We start from the raw sequence: 27,264 nt of genomic DNA, 5'->3' as shown, positions 1-27,264 counted from the left end.
TTTATATTTCTTTTACAAGTGTAAAAATAATTTCTCTTTATTCTTTTCAAGAAGAGCTAGAAAAGTTTGGTCTTTAAGATCATTCATTGTTTCTACTCTCTAGGAAAGGCAGTATGGCAGACAGACTAATGGACCCCCTCCAAAGCTATCTGCATTGTAATCCTCGGAACCTGAGAGTATAGAAAAAGGGACTTCGTAGATGTGGTTAAATGATAGATCTAGAGATTGGAAGATTATTCTGGATTATCTGGGCAGGCCCAATGTAATCACAAGGATGGGGTCCTTATAAGTGAAAGAGGGAGGCAGGAAGGTAAGAGGACATGACTACTATGTAGCAGGGGCTGGAATGGTGTTGCTGGCCTTGATGAAGGAAGGGAGCCACAAGCCAAGGAAAGTGGGTGGCCTCTAGAAACTGGAAAAGGGAATAAAACAGATTTTCTCCTAGAGATTGCAGAAGAAATGCAAACCTGCCCATTTTTGCCAAGTGAGACCCATTTCAGATGTCTGACCTCCAGAGGTATAAGATAATAAATCTGTCTTGTTTTTTTTTTTTTTTCTTGAGACGGAGTTTCACTCTTGTTACCCAGGCTGGAGTGCAATGGCGGGATCTCGGCTCACCGCAACCTCCGCCTCTTGGGTTCAGGCAATTCTCCTGCCTCAGCCTTCTGAGCCTCTATCTGGGATTACAGGCACGTGCCACCATGCCCAGCTAATTTTTTGTATTTTTAGTAGAGACGGGGTTTCACCATGTTGACCAGGATGGTCTCAATCTCTTGACCACGTGATCCACCCGCCTCGGCCTCCCAAGGTTCTGGGATTACAGGCGTGAGACACCGCGCCCAGCAAATCTGTCTTGTTTTAAGCCTCTACATTTGTGGTAATTTGTAACAGCAGCAGTAAGAATATGGACAGTAACCAGTCTCCCTTAAAGATGGATACTAGAACACCTTTATTTTATATTTCATTTTATCCACAGAAAACAGAAACATGATTTATTTCAAAAGACGGCAGAAATTAGAAATTCATACTGAAAATATAGCTTGGGCCAGGGGCAGTGGCTCATGACTGTCATCCCAACACTTTGGGAGGCCAAGGTGGGTGAATTGCTTGAGCCCAGGAGTTGGAGACCAGCCTGGGCAAAATGGCAAAACCATCTGTACTAAAAAATTAAAAAATTAGCCAGGCATGGTGGCCTGAGCATGTAGTCCCAGCTACTTGGGAGGTTGAGGCAGGAGGATCACTTGGAAGTGATCACCAGGATGTTGAGGCTACGAGATCACCACTGCACTTCAGCCTGTATGACACAGTAAAACTTTGTTAGAAAGAAAGGAAAGAGCCGGGCGCGGTGGCTCATGCCTATAATCCCAGCACTTTGGGAGGCCGAGGTGGGTGGATCATGAGGTCAAGAGATCGAGACCATCCTGGTCAACAAGGTGAAACCCCGTCTCTACTAAAAATACAAAAATTGGCTGGGCATGGTGGTGCGCGCCTGTAGTCCCAGCTACTCGGGAGGCTGAGGCAGGAGAACTGCTTGAACCCAGGAGGCAGAGGTTGCGGTGAGCCGAGATCACGCCATTGCACTCCAGTCTGGGTAAGAACAGTGAAACTCTGCCTCAAAAAAAAAAAAAAAAAAAAAAAAAGAGAGAGAGAGAGAAAAGAGAAAGAAAGAGAGAAAGAAGAAAAGGAAGGAAGGAAAGAAAGAAGGAGAAAGAAAGGAAGGAAGGAAGGAAGGAAGACATAATTTTGGTGTGATTCTGTTGGGAGAGCTCTTTCCTGTGAATGTGCTCTCCTACTGACTGCCCCATTGGAGTCCTGTCAGGCAGCACTTTGTAAACTTGCCCCACTGGTCCTGTCAGGCAGCACTTTCTAAACAGTTCACTGATTCCCATGTTGTCAGAAGGCAGGAGCCATCTACAAATACACAGATTCCAAGGACAGAGTAACGTATTTCTCAGAAGAAAAGCATCTTCTTTCTCAGAAGAGTGCATTATCATTTTAAGGAGTTGGCACAGTTTAGGTGAAATAGCCACATAATTCATTAAAGCATAAAAAAGCTGAAGAAAAAATGCTGCATTGTGTTAGACATTCAAATGTGGTGTGAATGTTTAAGGCAGCTGATGCCCAAAATAAGCAAGTTAAGAAAAGTGGTGTGGTTTGGAGGTGATTTTGCATCTAGATGGAATTCGTTTCTCATGACTGCAAAGATTGAGCACCGTAAAGCCTGTCTTCTTCAAGGTCAATGATGCTTCAGATACCAGATGATTTCATGTTTCGCCTGTAGTTTGAAGAGAGGGTTGAGTTGGCCAGAATTGCAATCAGCCAAAAGAGAATGCAACAAACTGAACAGGTCACCAACATGGTAATGATAACTTTCTGGTTAGGACCCTAGGTATGAACCAAGGTATGAAGAAACCAATGAAGCCCCAAAACAAGCTCATTGCAATGAGTGGTGAGGCCCTGATACGTCAGGCTTACTGCTGGTGCTGCCATCCCCTGCTCCTCTTTCTCACTTGGGTACCACTGGGAAGTCATTTTTAATTAATTTTTTTTTTTTTTTTTTTTTTTTAACAGAGACAGGGTTTTGCTATGTTGTCTGGGCCGACATTGAACTCTTGGCTTCAAGTAATCCTCCGGCCTTAGCCTCCCAAAGTGCTGGGATTGCGGGTCTGAACTACCACACCAGGCCCTAGAAGGGTTTTGATCTGGTATTTTATATTCTTTTTTGAGAAAGAATCTAGAATCAAAGTCTTCAGTAAAAGGGTGTGTGCTGGCACTTGTGGGTGTGCCTTCTCACAAGAGTAACTATTCTCTCAAGTAATTATTCAGCCTCTAGGTGAACACCTTCTAGACCGGAAGCTCATCACCTCTGAACCTAATTAAGACTACTCTTAAAGTGTAAGAAAATTCCTTCTTATACCGATCTGATGCAAAAACCAGAGCTTCCTAATTCCCAAATCATTGTCCCTTTCAGTCTAGTAAACTCAGCTTGAAAGAGGTCTTCAGATATCAGGTTACAATATAAACATAAATAATTTCTAAATAAAATGCAAAAGATTCCTAGTAGATCCCATTAAAATGATGACAATTGTTTTTTTCTTTCTGAGCCTGCTTGCTAGGGAACACAATTTTGTTTAAGTGATATTTAAAACCTTTTTTTAATTGCAGAGAAAGCCATTGTAGAATTACTTTAAACAATAATACATAAAGAATTCATATCAGCAATTCTTCATTTAAGCTAACGATATGCATTAGAAAGAGAATACTATTCCTGCAAAAGCTGGATTTTTTTAAAAAAAGAAAGAAAGGGAATACTAATAGTCTTAGGGAAGTCATCACTCGTTCATTCACTAATATTGCGTTGCAGCTAACATCAAAAGTGAGTCAAGAATGAAAACCTTTTTCTTTCAAAACTGATTTTTGTATTAAGCATTACTTTTTGTTTAGCACCTTTAACAACCCTATGAGGAAAGTAATTATTCCATTATTATAAGGTAATTATGTACAAGATATACAAGTTTAAACAAATTCAACTAGCTAAATTTTCCTCTTTGCACATCCTGCATATAAATCCTTATTTGGTCAAATAAAAAGGAATATGGATTCAGATAGGTCTCGGTCTCAAAATCTAGTTCCATACTTACAGGCATTAATACCTCTGAAGATGTGCGTGTCTAGTGTCTTAAAAAAAAAAAAATCTCTGAAGATTATTAAGCCCCTCAGCCTTATTGTCCTCATCTGTAGAATGTGACTAATATTTACACAGCCTTATGGCGGCTGCATCGAAATGTGGGTCAGTGGAGTAGGGCCATATCAAGTGCACACAGTGAGTGCACAAAATCTACCCCCACTTCAGAAGATGCAAAATAAGGAACTGAAAATGGTACTACTAAGGATAGGAACATCTATCCATCAGGCACGAAAATGCTTGAGAACCACAGAATAAAATCAACTGGTATCAACATGAAAATTTTTATTAAATGTCTACACTATTTAACAGTATGCCAACTATGGTTAAATACAGTTTTCTAAATACGCCACCACTTTGAAAACAATTTCTCATTTTTCAATGATTTCTTTCTTTATTTATTTTTCGAGACGGAGTCTCACTCTGTCGCCAGGCTGGAGTGCAGTGGCGCGATCTCGGCTCACTGCAACCTCAGGCTACCTGGTTCAAGCGATTCTCCTGCCTTAGCCTCCCGAGTAGCTGGGATTACAGGCACCTGCCACCATCCCCAGCTAATACTTCTATTTTTAGTAGAGACGGGGTTTCACCATGTTGGCTAGGATGGTCTTGATCTCCTGACCTTGTGATCTGCCCGCGTCGGCCTCCCAAAGTGTTGGGATTGCAGGCGTGAGCTACCCAGCTCGGGCAGTTTTCAATAATTTCTAAGCACACACTCATTAACTGCCAAGATATCTTAACACATCGTGAACTCAATGTTTCACCCGGGCAAATGTCAAAAGCAATGGCAGTACAGCCAAAAAGTTTATTCACTGTCTAAACTACTTGGATTTAAATATATTCTATTCAATTTGCTATAGAGTGAGGCTCCCACTTATCCTTAAAATAACATGCTTAGTGTCTGGGAAGGGCTTTAGAAATCAGGTAGAGACCGCATGGGGGTAAAGGACCCAACTTTCTGAATATCCATTGTCTAAGGAAAGTTGACTCTTCCTAACCCTGAAATAAAGCCACTGCAGCCACAAGGAAATAAAATGTCTCGCTATCTGCCGTGTGCACTTGGGCCGTCTACCCCAGTCCTGGGCAAATGACCCACCCGCAAGCTAAGGCTAGCACATGCCGGCACACTACGAAGAGCCACCGGATCTCCTGTCTGGGATGCAGAGATTCGGTTTCACAGCCGACTCCACTCGAGTTCCGACACCAGGTTCCTTCCAAGCTCCTTCCCTGCCCGCCTCGCCCCCTAGATTCGCACATGCGTACACCCAATAAAGAGAGCCGAGACCTCTCCCCCTCGTGTGGTTCCCACACCCAGCTGCCACGCAGCCTGTCCTCCTGCCCTTCTTTGGCGGCTGGCTTCACTATCCAGTAACACGCATGTGCAAAACTGCGCGGCCCTACAATTCCTTAGCTGGCAGGGGTGGGGCAGTCGGTGGGACCAAGTTTCTTGCGCACGCTCCGGACATGCGCAGTGCGGGAGCTGAGGCGCCAGCTGTCGATTTGGAAGTTCCGGGGAAGTCGCGCATGCGCGAGTGTACGCGTTGCCGGCGAAGAGGGGAGCCTGACGACTCGGAAATTTGAATACCACAGTAGCATGGAGTGTGACCTCATGGAAACTGACATCTTGGAGTCGTTGGAAGATCTAGGGTAAGACTGCCAGGTCACGGGTCTCCCAAGCCCTACACTGCCGGCCCCCTGGGAACACCTCCAGCACCCCAGTCTGAGACACCTGCCTCTCCACGCCGCACCCCGTGGCTCCTGGCTGTCTCTTCCCTTTGGCCCTGGAACCCCCAATGCCACGTCCACTGTCTGCACTGCTACCTCGGGGTCCTCCAATCCCAACACCTCTAGGCCTGCCCGGTGCTTCCTGCAGCCGAGCTACCCGCAGCGTTTGTCAGTCATGCGTGTCATTGTCTGGGCTCTGGTTCTCGCCACCCCCACTCCCCGAGCTTCTCTCCTGGCTTCATCCTCCTGCCCTACCCTTAACCCTCCAACTCTAAATTTGCCAAAGTTGATTCTGCTTTCCTACTTGTTCTCCAAATTTCCTGCTCCCATCTTGAGCCCCTACTCCTACCTCACCCCACTTCTCTCAAAATTTCTCGTTTGCCCAGTCATCTCTGCATGCACCCAGGCTTCCCTAAGCCACATGTATGAGCGTTGCATCTGTTCCGCTAGCCAGCTCACTTGTGCATCTAACCTATCACCACCTCCTTGGGAACCAACGGCAGTTTCCCTTGATTCTGTGACACTCTGCCTCGTTGAGCCCCATTAGACCAGGGTCGTCTTCACCCACGAAGAACCTGCATATTTGTTTTGCATTTTGTCTCTCCTCCTCCTGATAGTTATTCAACCATAATTCAACAGGATCTAGAAGCTGGAAATAGGGTTTGTTATCTCACTGGGTCACCCAGATCAGTGTACTCTATTAAACTTGAGAACGTGGAACCTCTTGGGCTAAATGTGGTTCCAGAAACAAATTATATGATTAGATGTTTACCTACAGGTACGGTATCAGAAAAAGTACAGATTTTGCTAGCCAAGTAACAAGTTCTTTATCAAAACTCTCTCTTGTGTTTCCACAACAAGGAAATCTTTGAGAGAAACCTTTCTTTAGGAAAAAACACCTTGAGGATTCCCAAAGTCTGCCTATTTGAATAATTTACTACCCTAGTAGAAATTTTTAGGAAAGGAAGTAGTCGTGCTTATCATCTTTCTTTGTCAAAGTGAAATAACCATTGTTCTTTTCTTGGAAACTTGCTTTGAATTTTCATAAATATTCCAGACTTTAGGGGGCTTCTTTCATTAGGGCACATGTTAAAGTCATTCAGCAAAATAATCTCTTTAGTTGACGTCTCAGACCGAATTGCCTGTTCACACATGAAACCATTCATTCATTAGGCCTTTTTAAGGAACAGTTGCTTTGTGGCAGTGTTGGGTACTTAGGGTACAAAGTGAGGTGGAAGAAGGGTTCACAGGGTACTGGGAAAATATGCTGTGAGGAGCCCTGAGGAGGGTCCCTTCACTGGGAAAGGAAATGAAGTCTTAGAAGCTTCTTTCTGAAATAAATGACACAGTAGTACTGAAGGAAGAGTGGAATGAAAGGGAATAGGAAGACCTTAATTAAATACAGTCTTTCTGCACGGATGGTGGTCACTTAAGAATTGGCCACAGATGCTGTTTCTTCCCATTGTCTCTTTTTTCCCTCCTTTTTTAAAAAACTTTTTATTCTTTTGGGTACTATACAAGTAATTGTTACTGTAATAATTGTAATCACATAAATACTTGAGATGTATTGTAATGTAAACAATGGATTTTCCAAAAACTATTATACATCTTAACATTACTTATTGTGGTGGCGTTCAGACATTAAAAGTCAGTCTTAATTAATTGAAATGTACTTTTCAAGGATTCACTGGGAAATGTTATAATTAAATAACTACCTTTTCTATTTATTTATTAAGAGATGAGATCTCTCTCTGGTGACCAGTCTCTGGTGACCAGTCTGGTCTCCAGCTCCTGGGCTCAAGCGATCCTCCCACCTCAGGCTCCAGAGTAGCTGGGACTACAGGCGTATGCACTAATCCCGCAAATGACTCTTTAATCTCTTACCTGGCACACAGTAGGAATTCACTAACTACTTGTTGAATAAACTAATGAAGCCTAAATGTGAAACACAGGGAGAAACTTCTAGGCCTAGTCTTTTGATTCTGGTATCTAATAATATGTAGTTTGTAAATCTAGATGCCAGACTACATGTAATCTCGTTTTTTTGTGTATGATTTTTTTCATTCTGTTGCATATACTCTATAAACCTATAATCGTATTTTAAAGGGATTGAGAACTATCATTTCTCTAACATATCTGTATCTCTAAACATTATATTATCAAGCATCTTTACTGAATCATCTTGAATAAGTGTTATTATCAATATTTAAGAGAATATAAAACAATATGAATAATATGTATATGATTACTTGGAGTGACAAAAATCTTAAATTTTAGAATATTGGTGATTGGAGTTCATTATGACTATCATCTTTTGTGAACGTTTGAACATTTTTAAATTTTTAAAAATTACATTAGAATTACTTACAAAGGATTAGGATTCAGATGCCCCAGTTCATTAACTGGCCAATGGTTATTAAACTAACCTTGACATTTCTCTGGTACTAGAATGTCTTACTAGTCTTAACGGTCATTAAATTTATAAAAGTTATACAAATGGTTAACTGGAAAGTTTTAACTTTTAAAGGAAATCATTAAAAACCTAACCAGACTGGACATGGTGGCCCATGCCTGTAATCCCAGCACTTTGAGAGGCCTAGGCGGGCAGATCACCTGAGGTCAGGAGTTCAAGACCAGTCTGACCAACTTGGAGAAACCCCATCTCTTCTAAATAAAAAATACAGAATTAGCCAGGCGTGGTGGCACATGCCTGTAGTCCCAGCTACTCGGGAGGCTGAGGCAGCACTTGGACCCAGGAGGTGGAGGTTGCAATTAACTCAGATCACACCATTGCACTCCAGCCTGCACAACAAGAGCGAAACTCCGTCTTAAAAAAAAATGAAACACACACACACATACACACTCACACACTCGAAACCTAACCAAGCCTGGGCAACATAGTAAGACCCTATCGCTATAAAAAATTTAAAAATTAGCCAGATTTGGTGGCATGTGCCTTCACTGCACTTCAGCCTGGGTGACAGTGCGAGACTTTATCTAAAAATAAAATAAAAACCTAACCTAGTTGTTTTCTGAAAAATTTCTAGGAAAGATAACAAGTTTTATTTCTGAAATAATAAGCTACAGTATAATTAGCTATTACTTGTTAATTTGCTTTTAATACTCAGTTACAGTAAGAAAATAAACCTTTTTACAATGAAAACTTTTAGTAAATGTACAGAAGTTGACATAATTTAGTAGTATATGCAATTCTGTTAAATACTAACCTATGTTTTGAAGGTTGAAATACAGCTACTATTTAGCTTCTTTTTCTAATGGTTCAGTATAGTTCAAAATTTTGTTTATATTTACCCATTTATAATTGATCACATAACTTATCTTTATTAAATTGCTTATATAAATAAGACATAGATATGTTTTATCTGCAATATATTAGGTGGGATTGTATTTTCTTCTGAAATATAATTTCTTACTCACCAGTTACAAGGGCCCATTGTTGGAAGATGGAGCGCTCTCTCAGGCAGTCTCTGCTGGAGCCAGTTCCCCTGAGTTTACCAAACTGTGTGCTTGGCTGGTGTCTGAATTAAGAGTGCTCTGTAAACTAGAGGAAAATGTGCAAGCAACTAACAGTAAGTAAACATTCACTTTTAAGTACAAAGTATAAAAATAATATTGAGGTACTGTCAGCTGAACATTATCAGTACTAAAGCTGAAAGTTCCAAGTTTTTTGTAAATATAAAGAAAAATTTGTAAAGGAGCCAAGATTTTCTTTCCCTCCATTGTTTTTAGAGGTGATTCGGAAGTTGAAATATCAGAATAAAGTCATGTAACTTAAAAATTTGTGGAGGCTGAAAAGACCCTATTACTGAGATACAGAAAAAATGGAGACCACAAGCATAGAATATATGACCTTCCTATATTTTGTAAGATGTGAAATGTAAGATCCTAGATTGATGGCTATAGCTAGATACTGGGATGTTTTTCTTTTAGGACTACCAGATTTTAGAAGCATCTATAGCATGTAGAGTAAATATATTATTATTCTGTTATGCTTGGGGAGAAAGGAACACTTTGTTAAGACATTTTGTTTATCATAGGAATGCATTGTTAGATACATCACAGTGAGACCCAGGACAATCAAATTTATGGGCCTAAGGGCTGTTCTGCATTTGCCAATTTTATTTTCACTGTTGCACTAGTTTGTCGACACTGCAAAAGAGGCAAAAGCATGAATCTGACCCTCCACCATCTGGTTCCTTCTTGCTGTAGGTAAACCTATAATAGGAGATCAAGGAAAATACTTACCTGTTAATCCACCCTTATGGAGTGCTATCCATATAATTCCTTTTTTTCCACATAATTGCATTTTGAAGAGCTCACCTTCTTGCATGCTAGTATATATATATTTTAAAAATTTTAAGTTCCAGGATACATGTGTAGAACATGCAGGTTTGTTACATAGGTATACATGTGCCATGGTAGTTTGCTGCACCTATTGACCCAACCTCTTAAGTTCTCTCCCCTCGCCCTCCACCCCCCTAACAGGCCCTGGTGTGTGTTGTTCTCCCTCCCTGTATCCATGTGTTCTCATTGTTCAGCTTATTGGTGAGAACATGTGGTGTGTGGTTTTCTGTTCCTGTATTAGTTTGCAGAGGATGATGGCTTCCATGCTAGTATATTTAATGTGTACTTGTATGTGTTAGTTGCATTCAGTTCTAGTTATTAAGAAGAGTATAGTGTAACAATGATAGCAGCAGCTTTCATTTATTGTGTACTCACTATGTTCTAAACACTTCATACGTGTTAACTCATTAAACCTCAGGGCAACCCTATGAGGCAGGTTTTATTACTGTTAAACCTTTAACAAGAAAGCCTAGAGAATTTAAATACATTGCCTGAGGTCATCCTGTAGTTCAACCCCAGAATGGTAGTCTAGTTCTGAGCCAGTGCACTTAAGCACTGTGCTATACTACCTCTTTACCAAATGTTTCAGAGACTGTAGGAACCTTTGAAAACACCAGTACTAGATGATACCTATTTTTAACCTGGAGCCCCTTTTTCTCAAATGAAACATGATACAGAAGCCATCATATAAAACAGGTGAAAAGGTGTTTTAACAAAGTAGCGATGAGGTACCTTTAAGCCAACTCTTTCCTCCTCCTCCTCTCAGCTGCCTCTAAAAGAGCTCTGTGGAACTCAGGGGCTCACAGATGACAGTTTGTAAAACATTCATAATGTAGTCTTATTGTATTACAGATTAGAAAATGGACTCAGGTGGTCGAGTCACTCTCTCAAAGTTTGTTAATTTCTTCTCCTTTATGATATTGAATAGAGAACAATAAAAAATAATGAAGAAAGAGCTTTGTTTTTCCTTTTTCATGCAGTGAACTCAATGCTTTTTTTTTTTTTAATATGCTATGGGCATACAGGACTGTAAGTCATGTTTGCTGTCTTCAAATTTTGTCTAACTGGGAATGTTAGGCACAAATGAAACAACTGGAGATAAGTACAGTCCTTTTTTGTTTGTTTGTTTTTTAGACAAGGTCTCACTCTGTCACCTAGGCTGCAGTGCAGTGGTGCGATCTGGGCTCACTGCAACCTCTGCCTCCCAGGTTCAAGCAATTCTCCAGTCTCAGCCTCTTTAGTAGCTGGGATTATAGGCATGTGCCATGACGACTGGCTAATTTTTGTTACTTTTCTTAGAGATGGGGTTTTGCCATGTGACCCAGGCTGGTCTTGAACTCCTAAGCTCAAGCCATCTCGGCCTCCTGAAGTGCTGGGATTACAGGCATATGCCACCATGCTCGGCCAAGCACAGTACATAAATGCTGAACCATTCTGTGGTTCATAGAGAGAAGAAATTAGCAAGTACAAGGGTATTTAAGGAAAGTTTCATCAAGGAGCAAGGCCACTGGGCTTTGGTGGATGGGTGGGATTTGCTAGAGGGGAAGAGAGTAGAGGGCGTATCTGTCACAGGGAATAACTTAAATGAAGGCAAAGAGTGGAAATGAGACCGGGTATTCATGGGACAATGAGGAGACTGGCCTGGAACAAACAGAGGGAATATCTGTGGAGGGAAAGTAGGTGATTATAGCCAAATGTGCTGGGAAGGGTAAACCTAAGCAGCTATGAAGAATCTTTGAAAGCAGAGAGAAAAAATTAGATTAGATGAGGGAGAAATTAGGGAGCCATTAAAGACTCTCAAATAAGGGAATGACCTAATGAACACTGTTTGAGAAAGAAAATTTTAGATTGGGTGCTGTGGCTCATGCCTGTAGTAATCCCAGTGCTTTGAGAGGCCAAGGTGGGAAGATTACTTGAGGTCAGGAGTCTGACGCTAATCTAGACAACACAGTGAGACCCAGTCTGTACAAAAAAATTTTCTAAATAGCCAGGCATAGTGGCATACACCTGTAGGCCCAGCTATTCTGGAGGCTAAAGCAGGAGGATCCCTCAAGCCCAGGAGTTTGAAGTTACATTGAGCTGGGATCACACCACTGCACTCTAGCCTGGGCCTCAGAGACCTTATCTCAAAAAAGAAAAAAAAAAAGATTTGTAGTGGTGTAAGAAAGGATAAATTAGAAGGGAAAGAAACTCAAGTTATGAAAATCCTGTTAAAAATTTTACATGTATATAATAATTGTTATGCTAATGGAAGAACAATCTTTATGATTAAATAAGATTATTTTAATTCTTAAAAGGTCCAAGTGAAGCTGAAGAATTCCAGCTTGAGGTGAGTGGGCTACTAGGGGAGATGAACTGCCCGTATCTTTCACTGACATCTGGCGATGTGACCAAGCGCCTTCTCATTCAGAAGAACTGCCTTCTCTTGCTCAGTAAGTTCATGGATACTGGAATAGAGCTGTTATTTTCTGTTTATGTTTTCCATGACTAATAAACTGATCATGTTTTTTGTTTGTTTGTTTCATTATGGATATAATTCAAAATTCATTTTAAAAGAAAACTTTCTTAAATTTCCAATTTAGGAGCTGATGGTAGACGTGCACTGGTAGCATTATTGTTTCTGTAATTGATGCTCGTTCAGTATTTCAGCTTCAGTGGTACTCGGGCTGTTGTGCTTCTCCTAATGTGATCACTGGTAGTGCTGGAGTGTTGCTCAAGTGTGTGATCATTAAACCTTTGTATTTTAGACTAGAAGCACGTTTTTAAGTATACTAGGAAGATAGTATGGAAATAATGGAGATTGTGTTTAGAAATTAATTTCTTTGAGGAGAGTAAATGTTTATAATAGTAGATACAGTTAATGATTAATGTGAAGTATTTTGTCTTGTTGCTATTTCTTTGTGGTTGGGTAATTGGGGATTTTGGTTTCGTTTGTAAATATTCTGGAATATTACTTGGATTGTTCTTGTACTTACCATTCTGGGAAATACAATTTTTATGAAAAGTTCTTTCCATGTTTTTTACATACTTCTGTTTTGTCTCTTCACACTGAAAAACAGTAAGTAGACTCACAAATTTTATTGCCTTCTATAAACTTTCCAATAAATATAACCTATAGTCTTAACTCAGAATTTATGTAGCATTCTGAAGCACATTTACATTAAGCTTTGGTTAATTAGCTATTAATAGTTCTCATTATGACAGACAATTCAGAGGGTTTTAAAAATACTTTGTCTTTACAACTCTATTATGGTTTCTGAAAAATGATGCAACTTCAGTTTTTAAGGTTCAGTGGAAAAAAAAGAAGTGTTCATAGCCATAATACTTAGGCACTAAGTTATTCCAGAATCACTTTTGTAACTTCCTCTTTGTCTGTCAATTGATTGTTATTGTGGGAATGTGCACATAAGGTTAGGAGTTGCTTTAGTTACTGATATTGCTGCTGGTAGTTCTTACATATTTATTTAATATTCTTCATATTGAATAATTTCTGTAACTGATTCAATAGCAGTGTACTCAGCTGATAATTCCTTTATAGCATTGCTTATCCTTACCAATATTTGGCACTTAGGATATGTTATCTACCTAGGAAAATAATAGCTGTGTGGAATGCTTACTTATGATCCTGAATAGCTAATTCTTCCAAAGAGCTCAGAGTTTGGTCTTTTTAGCACTGATACTTATAAAAACCACTTTGAATGTAAATATAAGATGCCTTTTACACTTTTCTGTTTCTTTCTTTCTTTTTTTTTTTTTGGAGTCTCAGTCTGTTGCCCAAACTGGAGTGCAGTGGTGCAGTCTCGGCTCACTGCAACCTCCACCTCCTGGGTTCAAGCGAGTCTCCTGCCTCAGCCTCCTGAGTAGATGGGATTACAGGCGTGTGCTGCCATGTCTGGCTAATTTTTGTATTTTTAGTGGAGACGAAGTTTCACTATGTTGGTCAGGCTGATCTAGAACTCCTGATCTTGTGATCCACCTGCCTCGGTCTCCCAAAGTGCTTGGGATTGCATGCGTGAGCCACCGCGCCTGGCCCACTTTTCTGTTTCTTAAGCAGACTTCAGTGAACATTATTTTGGATCAGGGTCATAATTCTAGACTTTATTTTAATGTGCTATCACCTCAAAAGCTTTTCAAGAATATACAACTATTTGCTCTTCAATTAAATGACTAAATCATCTAGAGGTCACTCACTTATTATATTCTTCATACATACGTAGACACATACACACTGTTTCCCTCTTTATCATTGCTTCTGCCATTTCTCCCTTTCTAAAATATTCTCCCCAGTTTGTAACCTCTCTTTCATTGTAGCATTTACCTACATGTACTTGGTCTGTGTAAATAGTTCTCATCTTTCGAAGTATCAGTTGTCACATCTGGATGCTGTAATTTTACTTTTCCAGCACCCTTACCTCACTAATTCAAACCTTTTATCACATTGTGTTTTAGGGGGGAAACAAACCAGCCTCATTAGAATTGTTGGTAAAATAGAATAGCCTTTGAATGAGCAGCTGAAAAACTCTAGTGTCAGATTAAAGACTCTGGCTCTTCATTGGCCTTTTATGATTCTCAGTGTTTCCCTTATGTAAATTAAGTAAGATATCTGAGTTCCTAGTAGATGAAGAACTATTCATCTTTTATTTTTGCATATATTCTTTATTCCTAACTAGATTGTTGGAAGGGATAATCTTTTTGATGTTTTAAAAAATTATATCTTCAGTGCCTTTCCCAATGCTTTGAACACATTAATTATGATTAAAGTTTTTTCACAGTAATTATCGGTGACCTAATTTTGTGAATACCTGAACTATGTTATCCCAAATTTACATAACCAACATGTTAAATCATATAAGTATATGATTTTCTAGAACAAGGGTTGGCAAACTTTTTCTGAAAGGGCCAGATAGTAAATATTTTTGGCTTGTGGGCCTTACATTCTCTGTCACAACTACATACCTCTGCTGTCATAGCATGAAAGCAGCCATAGACAATATATAAATGAGTGTGGCAGTGTTCTAATAAAACCTTATGTACAGAAACAGTGGTTATTGTCATAACAGTGGGGTGTTACTGTTTGGATGTTTTTAACTCATAAATACAGTTTGCAGTATGGAACGTGTTAAGATTTTACAGTGTCAAACCCATTTAGTATGACCTTTCCAGAAACTTAGCTGTATTTATTGTTTTAGAACAGGAGTTGGCAGCCTTTCAGAAATGATTTGCCAAAATTATGGCCTCTATCCTTCTAGGATTACATTTTGGGTATAGGAAATTTGATACACAAGTTGACTTTTTTTCTACTTCTAATAGGACCCTAAGGGCCTTGAAAATATCTTTTTCCAAAACTGGTTTCGTTACATTGTCAGAAGAGTCTCACTTTGTCACATAACCTGAAATCCTAAGATTCAAATGATTCTTAATGATCTTTTATAAAAATTGAAATGTCCTTGGGAAGGTTAAAGGAATGGGATTGAATATTTATACCTTCAACTAAATTATCTGAAGCAGTTTGCAGCCCTCATTATACCAAGCTGAAAGCACATAGGGAATGATATTGACATGAAGGGGACTATGCCAAGAAGTGTTTTGAAAGTTTTATTGTTGTTTTGAAGGGAATGGGTTGAGGAAGGTAGGGGGAAGGGAGTCCTGAGAAGAATATAGATGCAAGAGGAATCTCTTTGAACAGCCAGAGGGCAACGTAAGAATTGGAGACCCTGGGAAAGGAACTTTGGGGTGCCTTCCTGCTTCTCCTGTAACTTAAGCTTTAACTTATAAATGTTGTTTCACACCTCTTCTAGACAGGCTACCTAATCATTGGGAGACAAGAGAGCAAGGTAGTTGTATCACTGATGCTCACAACTAGTCAGAAGTAAAAAATAAAAAAATTTATCATTAAAAATTGGTCACTTGCCACCGTTTGCAAAATTTTTAACAGATGCCAACCCCTGTTCTGGAGCTTTCTTAATACTGGAATTCAAGAATCCAAATTTTTAGATGTTACTTACCTTGAGACTTTGGTTTCAAAGGAGAATTGCTTATTTTTAAATTAACCTTTAAGCATTACGTATCGCTTAAATACCTGAATTGCATAACCAGTTTATAACTTATTTCATTTGCAGGTAAAAGTGGTTTTTCTTTCTTGTTTTTATCCATTCTTGCAGCTTTAAAAGTTACATATCATTAGGTCTATAGAGTTGTGACTCCAGACTTATGACTATAACTATAGCTGTATCTCATTTTGAAATCTTATTTTGTTTACTTCAGCATACCTCATCTCAGAACTAGAAGCTGCCAGAATGCTCTGTGTGAATGCTCCTCCAAAAAAAGCTCAAGAAGGAGGCGGTAGTGAGGTCTTTCAAGAGTTGAAAGGCATATGTATTGCTCTAGGAATGTCCAAACCTCCAGCCAATATAACTATGTTCCAATTCTTCAGCGGGATTGAAAAAAAAGTAAGACCTTTAGTACCAAATTGTAGTGTATTAAAGGCATAGTCCTACATTTGTTTGAAATGAAGCAATTAATTTACTTTCTCTTAATGGGAATCTAATGTGCATATTATTAAGTAATTGTTACAAAATGAATTTTGGGTTTTAAATCCTAGATGCCTTAAAGATAAATTAGTATTTTAGTATTTTCCTAAAAACATGTTAGCATGTTTCTTTTTCAAAAAGGAAATTCTACACTGGTTTGTAAGCTAAAGTAAGCTAGATATAATGTAAAAAGGATTAAGATTTCAGTCCTTTTAAAAATTATTTTATCATTGAACTTTGATACAGTCAATTTAAGGTCTTTATCATTAAATGTTACCACCCTGCTCCCCGTTGACTGGACAGAAAAGGATGTTAATATTTTTTATTTTTAATCCAGTCACTTCAAGTCTCATGCTTCAGTTGACAAACTGATTTGTTGACTGCTAACATAATCTAGTATGTGAAAAGAAATTAGAATTATATTTATACCACAGATTATCAGTTAAGATTTTCTATATAATTAATTAGGAACAAGCAATTTTAACAAAAAAATGAGTAGAAGAGAATGGTATTTGTTATAGCAGAGTTATTTCCTATATGCTTATCTGCTGGATTCTTAAGAATTGGTACATTTGCATTGTGGGGTAGACCAGCACCATGATGCACAAATTTGGCTGAACTCTACAGGGAAGCAGCAGTGTATCCATAGTCCATATTTTCCTGTGTGTTCATTCATCCATTCAGCAAATGTTCATTGAGTGCCTACTGTTGTCAGGCACTGTTCTAGGTGCAATGAAGGACTTCTGTAGGCTTCAGGAGTGGGACCAGTGAGTGTCTTTATCCTGTGGGTCTTTTACATTTGCATTTCAAAACATCCTCCACCTTTGCCTCTGTCAGGAATCTTCTTTTGATGGCAAGATATGATGGGAATTGGGAAGATGAGGATGTTTGACTTTTAGAGTTTTTATTCATTTATTCATGTTTTTGTGTCAGTTAAAGGAAACGTTAGCAAAAGTTCCACCTAATCATGTGGGAAAGCCTTTACTGAAGAAGCCAATGGGACCAGCCCACTGGGTGAGTAGTAATCATCTTGAGTAAACTTTGTAAAGAACTACAGAGTTAGGATTTTCATGTCAACACTTACATTTTGTGATTTTTAAGTTATATTTTCTAATACATAGTTTTCTAGTTGAACACCCTTAGAATCATTTTGTGAATCTCAGGATTTCTGCAGAATAATTTTATTTGTGTGAGATTAGAAGCACTTATGTCATAATCTGTAAATATTTCACACAGCTGATATAAGTAAACTGAAATTCAGTATGATACCTGTTTCTTGTTGCCAATTGGATTCCCTTCAAGCCAAAAACTTCATTGAGCCGAGCTTCACACAATAAATTATGGGAGAGATAAATAAGAATTGTGTCCTTCATATATTCTTCATTATGTTTTGAGAATCAGCTTTTTGTTGCCTATAGCTTCATTAATTGTTAGTGTATTATGTGGAATAATAACTTTGTTAAATGCTGGGATCTCAGTTATGAATGACACAGACGCAGTTTCTGCCCCCTGTGGGGATAGAGGATCAAGGAGATTTAAATTCTAACTTGTCTTTTTAATTTTGCTTTAGGAAAAGATAGAAGCAATTAACCAAGCCATAGCCAATGAATATGAAGTCCGGAGAAAGCTGCTAATAAAACGTTTGGATGTCACTGTACAGTCTTTTGGCTGGTCTGACAGAGCTAAGGTACACGTTAAATAATTTAAAAGAGCAGACTATTTATAGACATGATCCCTAAACATATAAACAGTTTAGATATGTGGAAACTATGGGAGAAATACATAGAAGACACACATTGGGATTTTTCCTTAGTGAGTTCCTGAGTAGCGGCTCTTTTCAACTATTCAGCAATAATGAAAAGATTTGTTTTTCAATTTTCTATTTTTTAACAAATCTGAATTTTATAGTTATTATTGGAAGTACCTGTTTTTGAGAGAAATGGAGTTATTTGAAAATTACTAAAATAATAAATTGATTTCAAATTATTTGTTTACTTCAAGCTAACAATTTAATTTGCTAATGGAAGTTAGAAATACTGGATTTAGTATGATTTCTAGAGAATTGGAGAATTCTAGTAAGACTTAAGTTTTATTTCAGCCAAATGAGATAATCCAGGTAAAGACCTTGGTCATTCAACAGATATTTATTACCTCATAGAAACCAAAGATAGGAAAATTAAAAGCAAAATTGTTGAAATAACTTTACATTCTTATATTTAAATAGAGAAAATGAGTATGTTTGATCTGAGACCTGTGAGGGGGGAACCTTTTTATCATGTTGGCTTCCTAACCCTAAAGGGAAGCCCTCCCACTCTACCCCTGCCCCCACAGCCCCTGTCACTCCTTGTTGTGTCAACAAGTCTGGCAGCTGTACTTTTAAGGTAGTGCTTGACTAGGTAGGAGCAGTAGTGAGTGTATTAACTTTTCCTACCATCTGGAGCCTAGTAAATATCTTTATCAGATATTTTGGAGACCTTTAACTTATTTAATATGTGTTTCTTATGTCATTTTGAAAATCGACATTTCTCTTTCAACGCTTTTCTTTCAACAGAGTCAGACAGAAAAATTAGCCAAGGTTTACCAGCCGAAACGTTCGGTCTTATCCCCTAAAAGTACTATTTCTGTTGCCCATCTTTTGGCTGCAAGACAGGACTTGTCAAAGATTTTAAGGACAAGCAGCGGCTCTATCAGAGAAAAGACTGCCTGTGCGATCAATAAGGTGATTAGAGTACCTTTAATTTTTTCCAAATGCATTTATTTCTGTTCATAAAATAAAAGTTTAAAATACCTTTCCTATTCTGTAGGTGTTGATGGGCAGGGTGCCTGACAGAGGTGGTAGACCCAATGAAATCGAACCTCCACCCCCAGAGATGCCACCATGGCAGAAGAGGCAAGATGGCCCCCAGCAGCAAACAGGAGGCCGAGGAGGAGGGAGAGGTGGCTATGAACATTCCTCATATGGAGGACGAGGAGGTCATGAACAAGGAGGCGGGAGAGGTGGACGTGGTGGCTATGACCATGGTGGCCGAGGGGGAGGAAGAGGAAATAAGCATCAAGGAGGCTGGACAGATGGAGGGAGTGGAGGAGGAGGTGGCTACCAAGATGGTGGTTATCGAGATTCAGGTTTCCAACCAGGTGGCTATCATGGTGGCCACAGTGGTGGCTATCAAGGTGGAGGTTATGGTGGCTTCCAGACATCTTCATATACAGGAAGTGGATACCAGGGTGGTGGCTACCAGCAGGACAATAGATACCAAGATGGCGGGCACCATGGTGATCGTGGTGGTGGTCGTGGAGGGCGAGGTGGTCGTGGAGGGCGAGGTGGTCGTGCAGGTCAGGGAGGAGGCTGGGGAGGAAGAGGGAGCCAGAATTATCACCAAGGGGGTCAATTTGAACAGCATTTCCAGCATGGAGGTTATCAGTATAATCATTCTGGATTTGGACAGGGAAGACATTATACTAGTTGAGGCTACCAAACCTTACATTTTGCTAGAGCTCAAGTAATAGAAACTTAGTTTCAGAATCCTGAATTCAGCACCTATTTTGAATTAATGTGAGACCACAGGTGGCAGGCAGATTCCTGCTTGGCATAAGCATTTGTAGGTCTTCATTCAATTCTGTTGGATTTTTTTATTGGACTTACATAATGCTGTTTATTTGAGAAACACATAACATCTCTCCTTTCTATGAAAAATTTTTTAAAAGGTGATTAAAATTGCCTTTAATTGACCAGTAGACTAATTCCACAGTCAGAACATGCATACTTTTTTGAAGAAATTACTTGAATGAGTAGTTTTCATGTTTTCAATATGCAGTTTTGAAAATGAGGATTCGCCTAGACTTTTTTAGATTTACTACTAGGAAACCTTCCTCATATTAATAATCCATTTATATGTGTTTTGCTTAAAGTATTCCAATGCCTATTTTCCAAGCACAGTTCTGCCCCCAGTTGGCTTTTTATTCAGAGGTGTTATGCCACATGTGCTTCGTGATAGAACCTCTAGGTCAGTTCCTATTAAATGAGCTCTTCTGCAGATAGCACATTCAGTAGCCTTATTTTGTTGATGGAATACTGTATCATATGCTCAACTGAAAACCTTGAACATGGCCAAAATCCATAAAGATTATAAAAAAGCAAACTAAATTGTGAATCTATAGTACATGTAGGCATTTAGTTAAGTATAGCAATTCAAACTGACCTGCATCCATCCAAAACAAATTCCTCCTTCAACCTTATTTTTACTTGAAATTTGCTAGAAGAAACAGCAAACCGAAATTTGTTTTATGCATGAGTGAATACCACTGGCTCAGCAAATACAAGTTAGTTTGCTTTAGGCAGGAGACTTTTTGTAATGGAAGAAATGCACTACAAAGTTAAGACAGATTTTTGCCAAGTGCAGGAGGCCCTTTATTATTGCTGCAGAAAACAAAAGCCTGGCTGAGTCGATGTTTTACATTCTCCCTTACTGAAATCTACATGACATGATGCTTCTTGCTGGGTTTTTGTATATGTAAACATTGTCAAGCTGTGAAAGAAAATGGCTGGAGGTGTGCTTTGTGTGAAAGGTGAGCAATAAAGTATCTGTTAAGTTCTCTCTTTGCTTTGAGTTTTATTTTAGCTACTGCATTATTCTGGACTCTTGTGTCAAACTATTGAGCTAAGGCTTTTGTTCCCAAAGATTCTTGTATTTCCTTAAAACCTAATGTTAGTGAAAGGTGACTCTTATCCTAAAACCTTAAGTAAATGGAAAAATGGCTCGCTCCAGGTTTTCCTTTTAAAACAATCTATCTAGAAACCGTCATTACTCATCTCTGGCCACTGGGTGTAGCTGTTGCTACACATACTAAGCAAAGATCAATGTCTAAGTTTTTAGGGTTTTTTGTGTTACTTTGTTTCTCCATTCTTCCTAAGATTGGGGGACTTTTTTCTTAAAAGGAATTAACTGAAATTATAAATATGTTTGTTAAAAGAGAAGTTGTATTTTCTTTATACTACTAAATTGAACTTTTTTAAAGAATCAACTCGTGTCATGCCATTTGAAATAATCTACTTGCTACTGAGGCAAGCATATTCTTCTGGTAACTAAAACCATCTTTTAAAACCCACATTGATCCTTTTAACTTTACCTGTTTATTTTTCAGCCAACATTTATGATTATTTTAAAATGTTCAAATTTGAAGACAATTTCAACTGTTTTATCATTAAAGTTTTAAGTTGTCTTGAATGTTGTATTGGTTTCTTTAAACTGTTCAATAAGTATGTCTATATAAGATTTCCTGTTAGAATAACATTGTCAAGGTTATCGTATCTTTAGGATGTATTCATATTTAGGTTAGTATTTGCTTTGATCTGTTTCGTAGCCTCAGACTGCACAATGAATACAGGTTTCATTCTTTTGAAAAATATAATTTTGATTTATCTTTATGGTTAATAGATTGCTTTTTCAAATATAAGCATGTAATAAGCAAATGATGCATTTCTTCCTGAAATCTGCATCTCCCACTTCAAACTAGATTTTCTTCCCACATTATTATTTTTTTTAAAAAAAGTTTATGTTCAGGGGTACATGTGAAAGTTTGTTATGTAGGTAAACTTGTGTCACAGTGGTTTGTTATACAGACTATTTCACTGTCCGGGTATTAAGCCCAATACCCAATGGTTATCTTTTCTGTTCGTCTACTTCCTCCTACCCTCTACCCTCAAGTAGACCCCCATCTGTTGTTTACCTCTTTGTGTTCATGGGTTGTCATGATTTAGCTCCCACTTACAAATAAGAATATTTGGTATTTGGTTTTCTGTTTCTGTGTTAGTTTGCTAAGCATAATGGCCTCCAGTTACAGCCATGTTCCTGCAAAAGATGGGCGTTCATTCTTTTTCATGGCCATGTAATATTTTATGGTGTTGTATGTGTGCCACATTTTCTTTATCCAGTCAGTCACTGATGGGCATTTAGGTTGATTCTATGTCTTTGCTATTGTGAATAGTGCTGCCGTGAATATATGCATGCATGTGTCTTTATGGTAGAATGATCTATATTCCTCTGGATGTATACCCAGTAATGGGATTGCTGGGCCAAATGGTAGTTCTGCTTTTAGCTCTTTGAAGAATCGCCATACTGCTTTCCACAATGGTTGAACTAATTTGCACTACCACCAACAGTGTATAAGTGTTCCCTTTTCTCTGGAACCTTACCAGCATTTTTTGTTCCTACCCTGCCCTTCCCCATTCTGAAACCATAAAAGAATTGAGTTTTTTCTCTTGAACATAGATGAAGTCCTCTAGAAAAAGGATATTTCAAAACACCTGTTAGTTTTGTTTTTATCTTAAAGTTCTTAGGTTTTGTATAAAGAGTATCTTTTGATCTTATACACATTCTTAACCTTAATTTGGTAGTAAATAATGATTTACTGGAATAGGGCATATGAGAATGTCTTAGAGAAACAAGGAAAAATATCAGGAGAGAATTTTTAACATGTGAAATCTTAAACTGTTATCTCTTAAAATGGATACAGTGAGACAGATGGTACCTTTTGTTAATGTCCTGTTTCCTCCTACTACCAGGAACTAGAATGTCAATATTCTCTATGAAAACTATTAAAGATGTACCACTGTCATTTTTATTTCTTGCTCTAGATCCAAACTAATCTAGTATGCAACTGTGGCAGACATAGAATAGACAAATTCTTGCTGAGGCAAGTCATTTGAATCATTTCTATATATACTTAATTGATTTCCCAGTGCCCAGATTACCTTCTTTCTTACATTTAAATATTTTTAGATTGTGCCCATTATATCTTTCTGGATACTTTGTCTACCTGTATTACATCCTTTTGAAAATACATTTTAAAGATGTTTATTTTATTTGATCATCCCCCTGCCTCCTTAGGTAATTTGGGTAGCATTTGATCTATTTGTTTTTAAATACTTAGCATTTTATGACTTATTTTTTTTTTCCTGTTTTTCTTGTTTCTCTCATTCATCATTATCATGGAAATAACTAGAAATGCTTTTTTTGTTGTTGTTTCCATATTTGTATACACTAATGTATTTCTAGGGTTCAGATCACTGATTGAAACAGGTATGCGTGTCAGTGTTTCAGCTCACTTTTCCCCTTTCATAATTTTAGTCATCTGCAGATTTGTGGTTGTAAACACAACTGTTGGTATGAGAACTTCCACAGTAAATAATTTCCTGTCCACTAAATGTAAATAAAGAGGTGGTGGCAGGGCAGCATTAGAAAAACAAACAAACAAAAACACTGTTTCCTAGGAATCTGGGTAGGGCAGGGAATCTTGTGGGGGGGGAATCTCTCAAAATGATCAGTTGTTTGTTAAATTGAGTTATAATTTATTCAAGAAGACAAAAGTTCTGGCCAGGCACGGTGGTGGTTCACGCCTGTAATCCCAGCACTTTGGGAGGCCGAGGTGGGTGGATCACCTGAGGTCAGGAGTTCAAGACCAGCCTGGACAACATGGCCAAACCCCGTCTCTACTAAAAATACACAAATTAGCTGGGTGTGGTGGCAGGCGCCTTAATCCCAGCTACTTGGGAGGCTGAGGCAGGAGAATGGCTTGAACCCAGGAGGTGGGAGGTTGCAGTGAGCCGAGATTATACCACTGCACTCCAGCTTGGGCGACAGCGTGAAACTCTGTCTCAGAAAAAAAAAGGGAAAAGCCTGCAGTTAAGTTCAATAAAAATGAGTGTCTGCTATATTGCAGCACTGGGCTGGGCTGAGGTAGGAGGTCCCTGCCTCTAGAAATGTCTAGTGACAGAGCCAAAAACATAGATAATTGTAGCATAAATACTAGTGAAAATAATGTGTGGGTACTAGGAGAGCGTGTTGTTTCTGTATTGCTTATATGGGGTGGAAATTGGCAGAAATTGTAAAGATTTCAGGGGTCAGATAATAGAGGCCTCTTCATGCCGTCCTGAGTAACTTGGACCTACTTTGTGTACGGTAGTATACCAATAACATGGCATATTCAACTTTGGTTCTATGTAAATTATTGGCTCAAGAAGAGGGGATAGACTCGAGGAGGGAAAAGATTGAAATCAGAAGCATAGAGCTTAAGCTAATGTAGTAGAAATAGTAAAGGTATAGAAGGGACAGATTTGGGAATTATGTAGGAGGCAAATGTTATAGGAGTGTATTAGAGCAAGAAATTTAGTGTGAACCTTGGTTTGGTTTTGTTTTGGTTTGTGATTGAGTGGATGATGAACTACCAATTGAAATCGAAATTATAAGAAGAGGGAAAAGGTGTGTTGGAGGAAATGATTTCAGTCTGAAACTCCAGAAAATGCCTGGAGATAGAAGTTTGGGAATGATCAACATCTATTGATTTTTGCATTGGAACATTTCATCAGAAAAAATGATTCTGAATTAAACCATCCAAGAAGGGAGGAAAGGGGCAGTGGATCAAGGATAGGATCTTAAGGAATAATCTGTTAAGGAATAGATGGAGCAGGGTCACAGAATAAGAAGGACACCTAGAGAACAGTGGCATGGAAGCTTAGGATCAGTGGTAAGAGTGGTAATTTGTTACTGTTATTACTGTTTATTGAGAGCAACACACGCACTATTACCCCTCTTTTCACATGTAAAGAGTATGAAGCCAGGATAGTTGAGAAGACTTGCCCACATCCATATAATTAGTAAGTAGGGGAGCTGGAATAAACCTAGGGCCATGTGGCTCCAGAGCTCAGTAATGCACAATTCCAGGCGCTATGAAGAAATTCAACAACTAGAGTTGAAAAATAGCCATTATGTTTTGTGGTGTTTTTGTGTTGCTTTTTATTGTGGCATTTTCAAGAGCAGTTTCAGAATAAAAATGAGACCAGTGTTTTGGACTTCAAAGAAAGAAGTAGATAAGAAATCATAAATTGAGATTATAGTTGACCCTGAACAACAGGTCCACTTATATGAGAAAGTTTTTTCAACCAAATCTGCTGGAAAATACAGTATTCACAGGATGCAAAACCTCTGTATAGGGAGGGGTTGATTTTTCATATATGTGGGTTCCACAGGGCTGACCGTGGACTTGAGTATGTGTGCATTTTGGTGTATGCGTTAGTTCAGGGGTCCTGGAACTAATCTCATTTATACCAAGGGACCACTCTAGTTCTAGAAGCTTCATGTTAAAATTTGAGAGCAATGAGTGGATACAGTAAATACTTGCCTAACAATTCATTTAAATTACCAGGAGGCAGTCTGGTACACTAGCTACATGATGTTGAGTAAGTTATTTAACCCATCATCTTCCAGTCTCTAAAGTGAAAGTAATTCCCACCTTCTTAGAAGAGCTGGGAGGATTGTGATGATCCCTGTAAAATACCTACCACAATGTATAGCACATAATATATACTCAGTGTTTAGCTATTATCATCAATACAGAGATAGCTAATATTCAGGAACTTCCTAAGCACAATCTCAGGGAGAAATCTCTTTACTCCTCCTGGTTCAGGTTTGGAACACATGTTGCAAAGAAGGGCATAGCACCCAATTATTTCCCCTTCCTACAACTTCAAAACAGCCTAAGATACCCTGAGTACCCACACATACAGAATCTATGATGGGCAATCCGCTCTGCATCTTTTTGCTTTTTTTTTTTTTTAAACAGTAAAACATGATGCTCAAGTCTGCTTTTGTATTTTAGCTTTTTTTCTAATGAAATGTTTTCAGTAGTATTCAGCGTGTGACTGCGTAGAATAGAGCTGCTCTGTGACAGCATTGTTAAGGACAACAAAGGGAGTGAGTCATTGGCTCATGTTACAGAATTCTTTTTTTTTTTTTTTGAGACAGAGTCTCACTGCTCCCCAGGCTGGAGTGCAGCGGTGCGATCTTGGCTCACTGCAACCTCTGCCTCCGCCTTCAAGGGATTCTACTGCCTCAGCCTCCCAAGTAGCTGGGATTACAGGCATGTGCCATCACTCCTGCCTAATTTTGTATTTTTAGTAGAGACAGGGTTTCTCCATGTTGGTCAGGCTGGTCTTGAACTCCTGACCTCAGGTGATCTGCCTGCCTCAGCCTCCCAAAGTGCTGGGATTACAGGCGTGAGCCTCCACACCTGGCTAATTTTTTGTGTTTTTAGTAGATACAGGGTTTCACTGTGTTGGCCAGTATGGTCTTGATCTCCTGACCTCGTTATCTGCCTGCCTTGTCCTCGAAAAGTGCTGGGATTACAGGCGTAAGCCACTGTGCCTGGCCACAGAATTATTTTTATGTCCCTTTGGAACATTCCCTCTCATTGGGCACCCTTTTATTTTCCCATCAAAAACAAAATAGTCTGGGTGCAGTGGGTCACACCTGTAATCTCAGCACTTTGAGAGGCTTAGGTTGGAGGATCACTGCAGAAGTTCAAGACCAGCCTAGGCAACACAGCAAGGCCCCATCTTTACAAAAAATAATTTTTTTTTTTTTTTTATAATTAGCTGGGCATGGTGGCACATGCCTGTATTCCCCGGCTACTTGGGACACTAAGGCAGAAGGATTGCTTAGGCCCGGGAGTTTAAGGCTGCAGTGAGCTGTGATTGTGCCACTGCACTCCAGCCTGGGCAGCAGTGAGAACTTGTCTCTCATAAATGAAAACACAGCTGGGCATGGTGGCTCACCTGTAATCCTAGCACTTTGGGAGGCCAAGGCAGGCAGATGACCTGAGGTAGGAGTTTGAGACCAGCCTGGTTGACATGGCGAAACCCCGTCTCTACTAAAAATACAAAAATTAGCAGGGCATGATGGTGTGCACCTGTAATCACAGCTATTTGGGAGGTTGAGGCAGAAGAATCACTTGAACCCGGGAGGGGGATGTTGCAGTGAGCCAATATCAGGCCACTGCACTCCAACCTAGGTAACAGGGAGACTCCATCTCAGAAAAAAAAAAAACACAGTAAGAAGGTAGATTGATGCCTGTGATTTAGCACAGTGTTTTCCAAAATGGATTAAGTGACTTCATGTCACTTCAAGA

General features: G+C 39.0%; 1 protein-coding gene across 1 annotated transcript; it reads left to right on the top strand.

Moving 5' to 3' along the window:
- Positions 1-5,179: 5,179 nt before the first annotated feature.
- FAM98A (family with sequence similarity 98 member A) lies at positions 5,180-20,899 on the top strand. Its single transcript, XM_012475458.3, has 8 exons — positions 5,180-5,329; positions 8,849-8,997; positions 12,070-12,204; positions 16,037-16,221; positions 17,236-17,316; positions 17,873-17,989; positions 18,854-19,021; positions 19,107-20,899. The coding sequence occupies exons 1-8, from the start codon at positions 5,277-5,279 to the stop codon at positions 19,767-19,769; spliced, it is 1,551 nt and encodes a 516-aa protein (XP_012330881.1). The 5' UTR covers positions 5,180-5,276; the 3' UTR covers positions 19,770-20,899.
- Positions 20,900-27,264: the final 6,365 nt, after the last annotated feature.

The sequence above is a fragment of the Aotus nancymaae genome, unplaced genomic scaffold, assembly GCF_030222135.1.
Source record: "Aotus nancymaae isolate 86718 unplaced genomic scaffold, 86718_ANA_hifiasm-v0.15.2.pri h1tg000057l, whole genome shotgun sequence".
Classification (NCBI taxonomy): Eukaryota; Metazoa; Chordata; class Mammalia; order Primates; family Aotidae; genus Aotus; species Aotus nancymaae.
This window is presented reverse-complemented; position numbering and strand designations above follow the sequence as displayed.

Excerpts from the sequence above, each read along its gene's own strand:
- FAM98A (XM_012475458.3), top strand. The coding sequence starts at position 5,277 with ATGGAGTGTGACCTCATGGAAACTGACATCTTGGAGTCGTTGGAAGAT. Across the intron at positions 12,205-16,036 it reads GAACTGCCTTCTCTTGCTCA|CATACCTCATCTCAGAACTA; the intron begins GTAAGTTCATGG and ends TGTTTACTTCAG. Across the intron at positions 19,022-19,106 it reads CTGCCTGTGCGATCAATAAG|GTGTTGATGGGCAGGGTGCC; the intron begins GTGATTAGAGTA and ends CCTATTCTGTAG.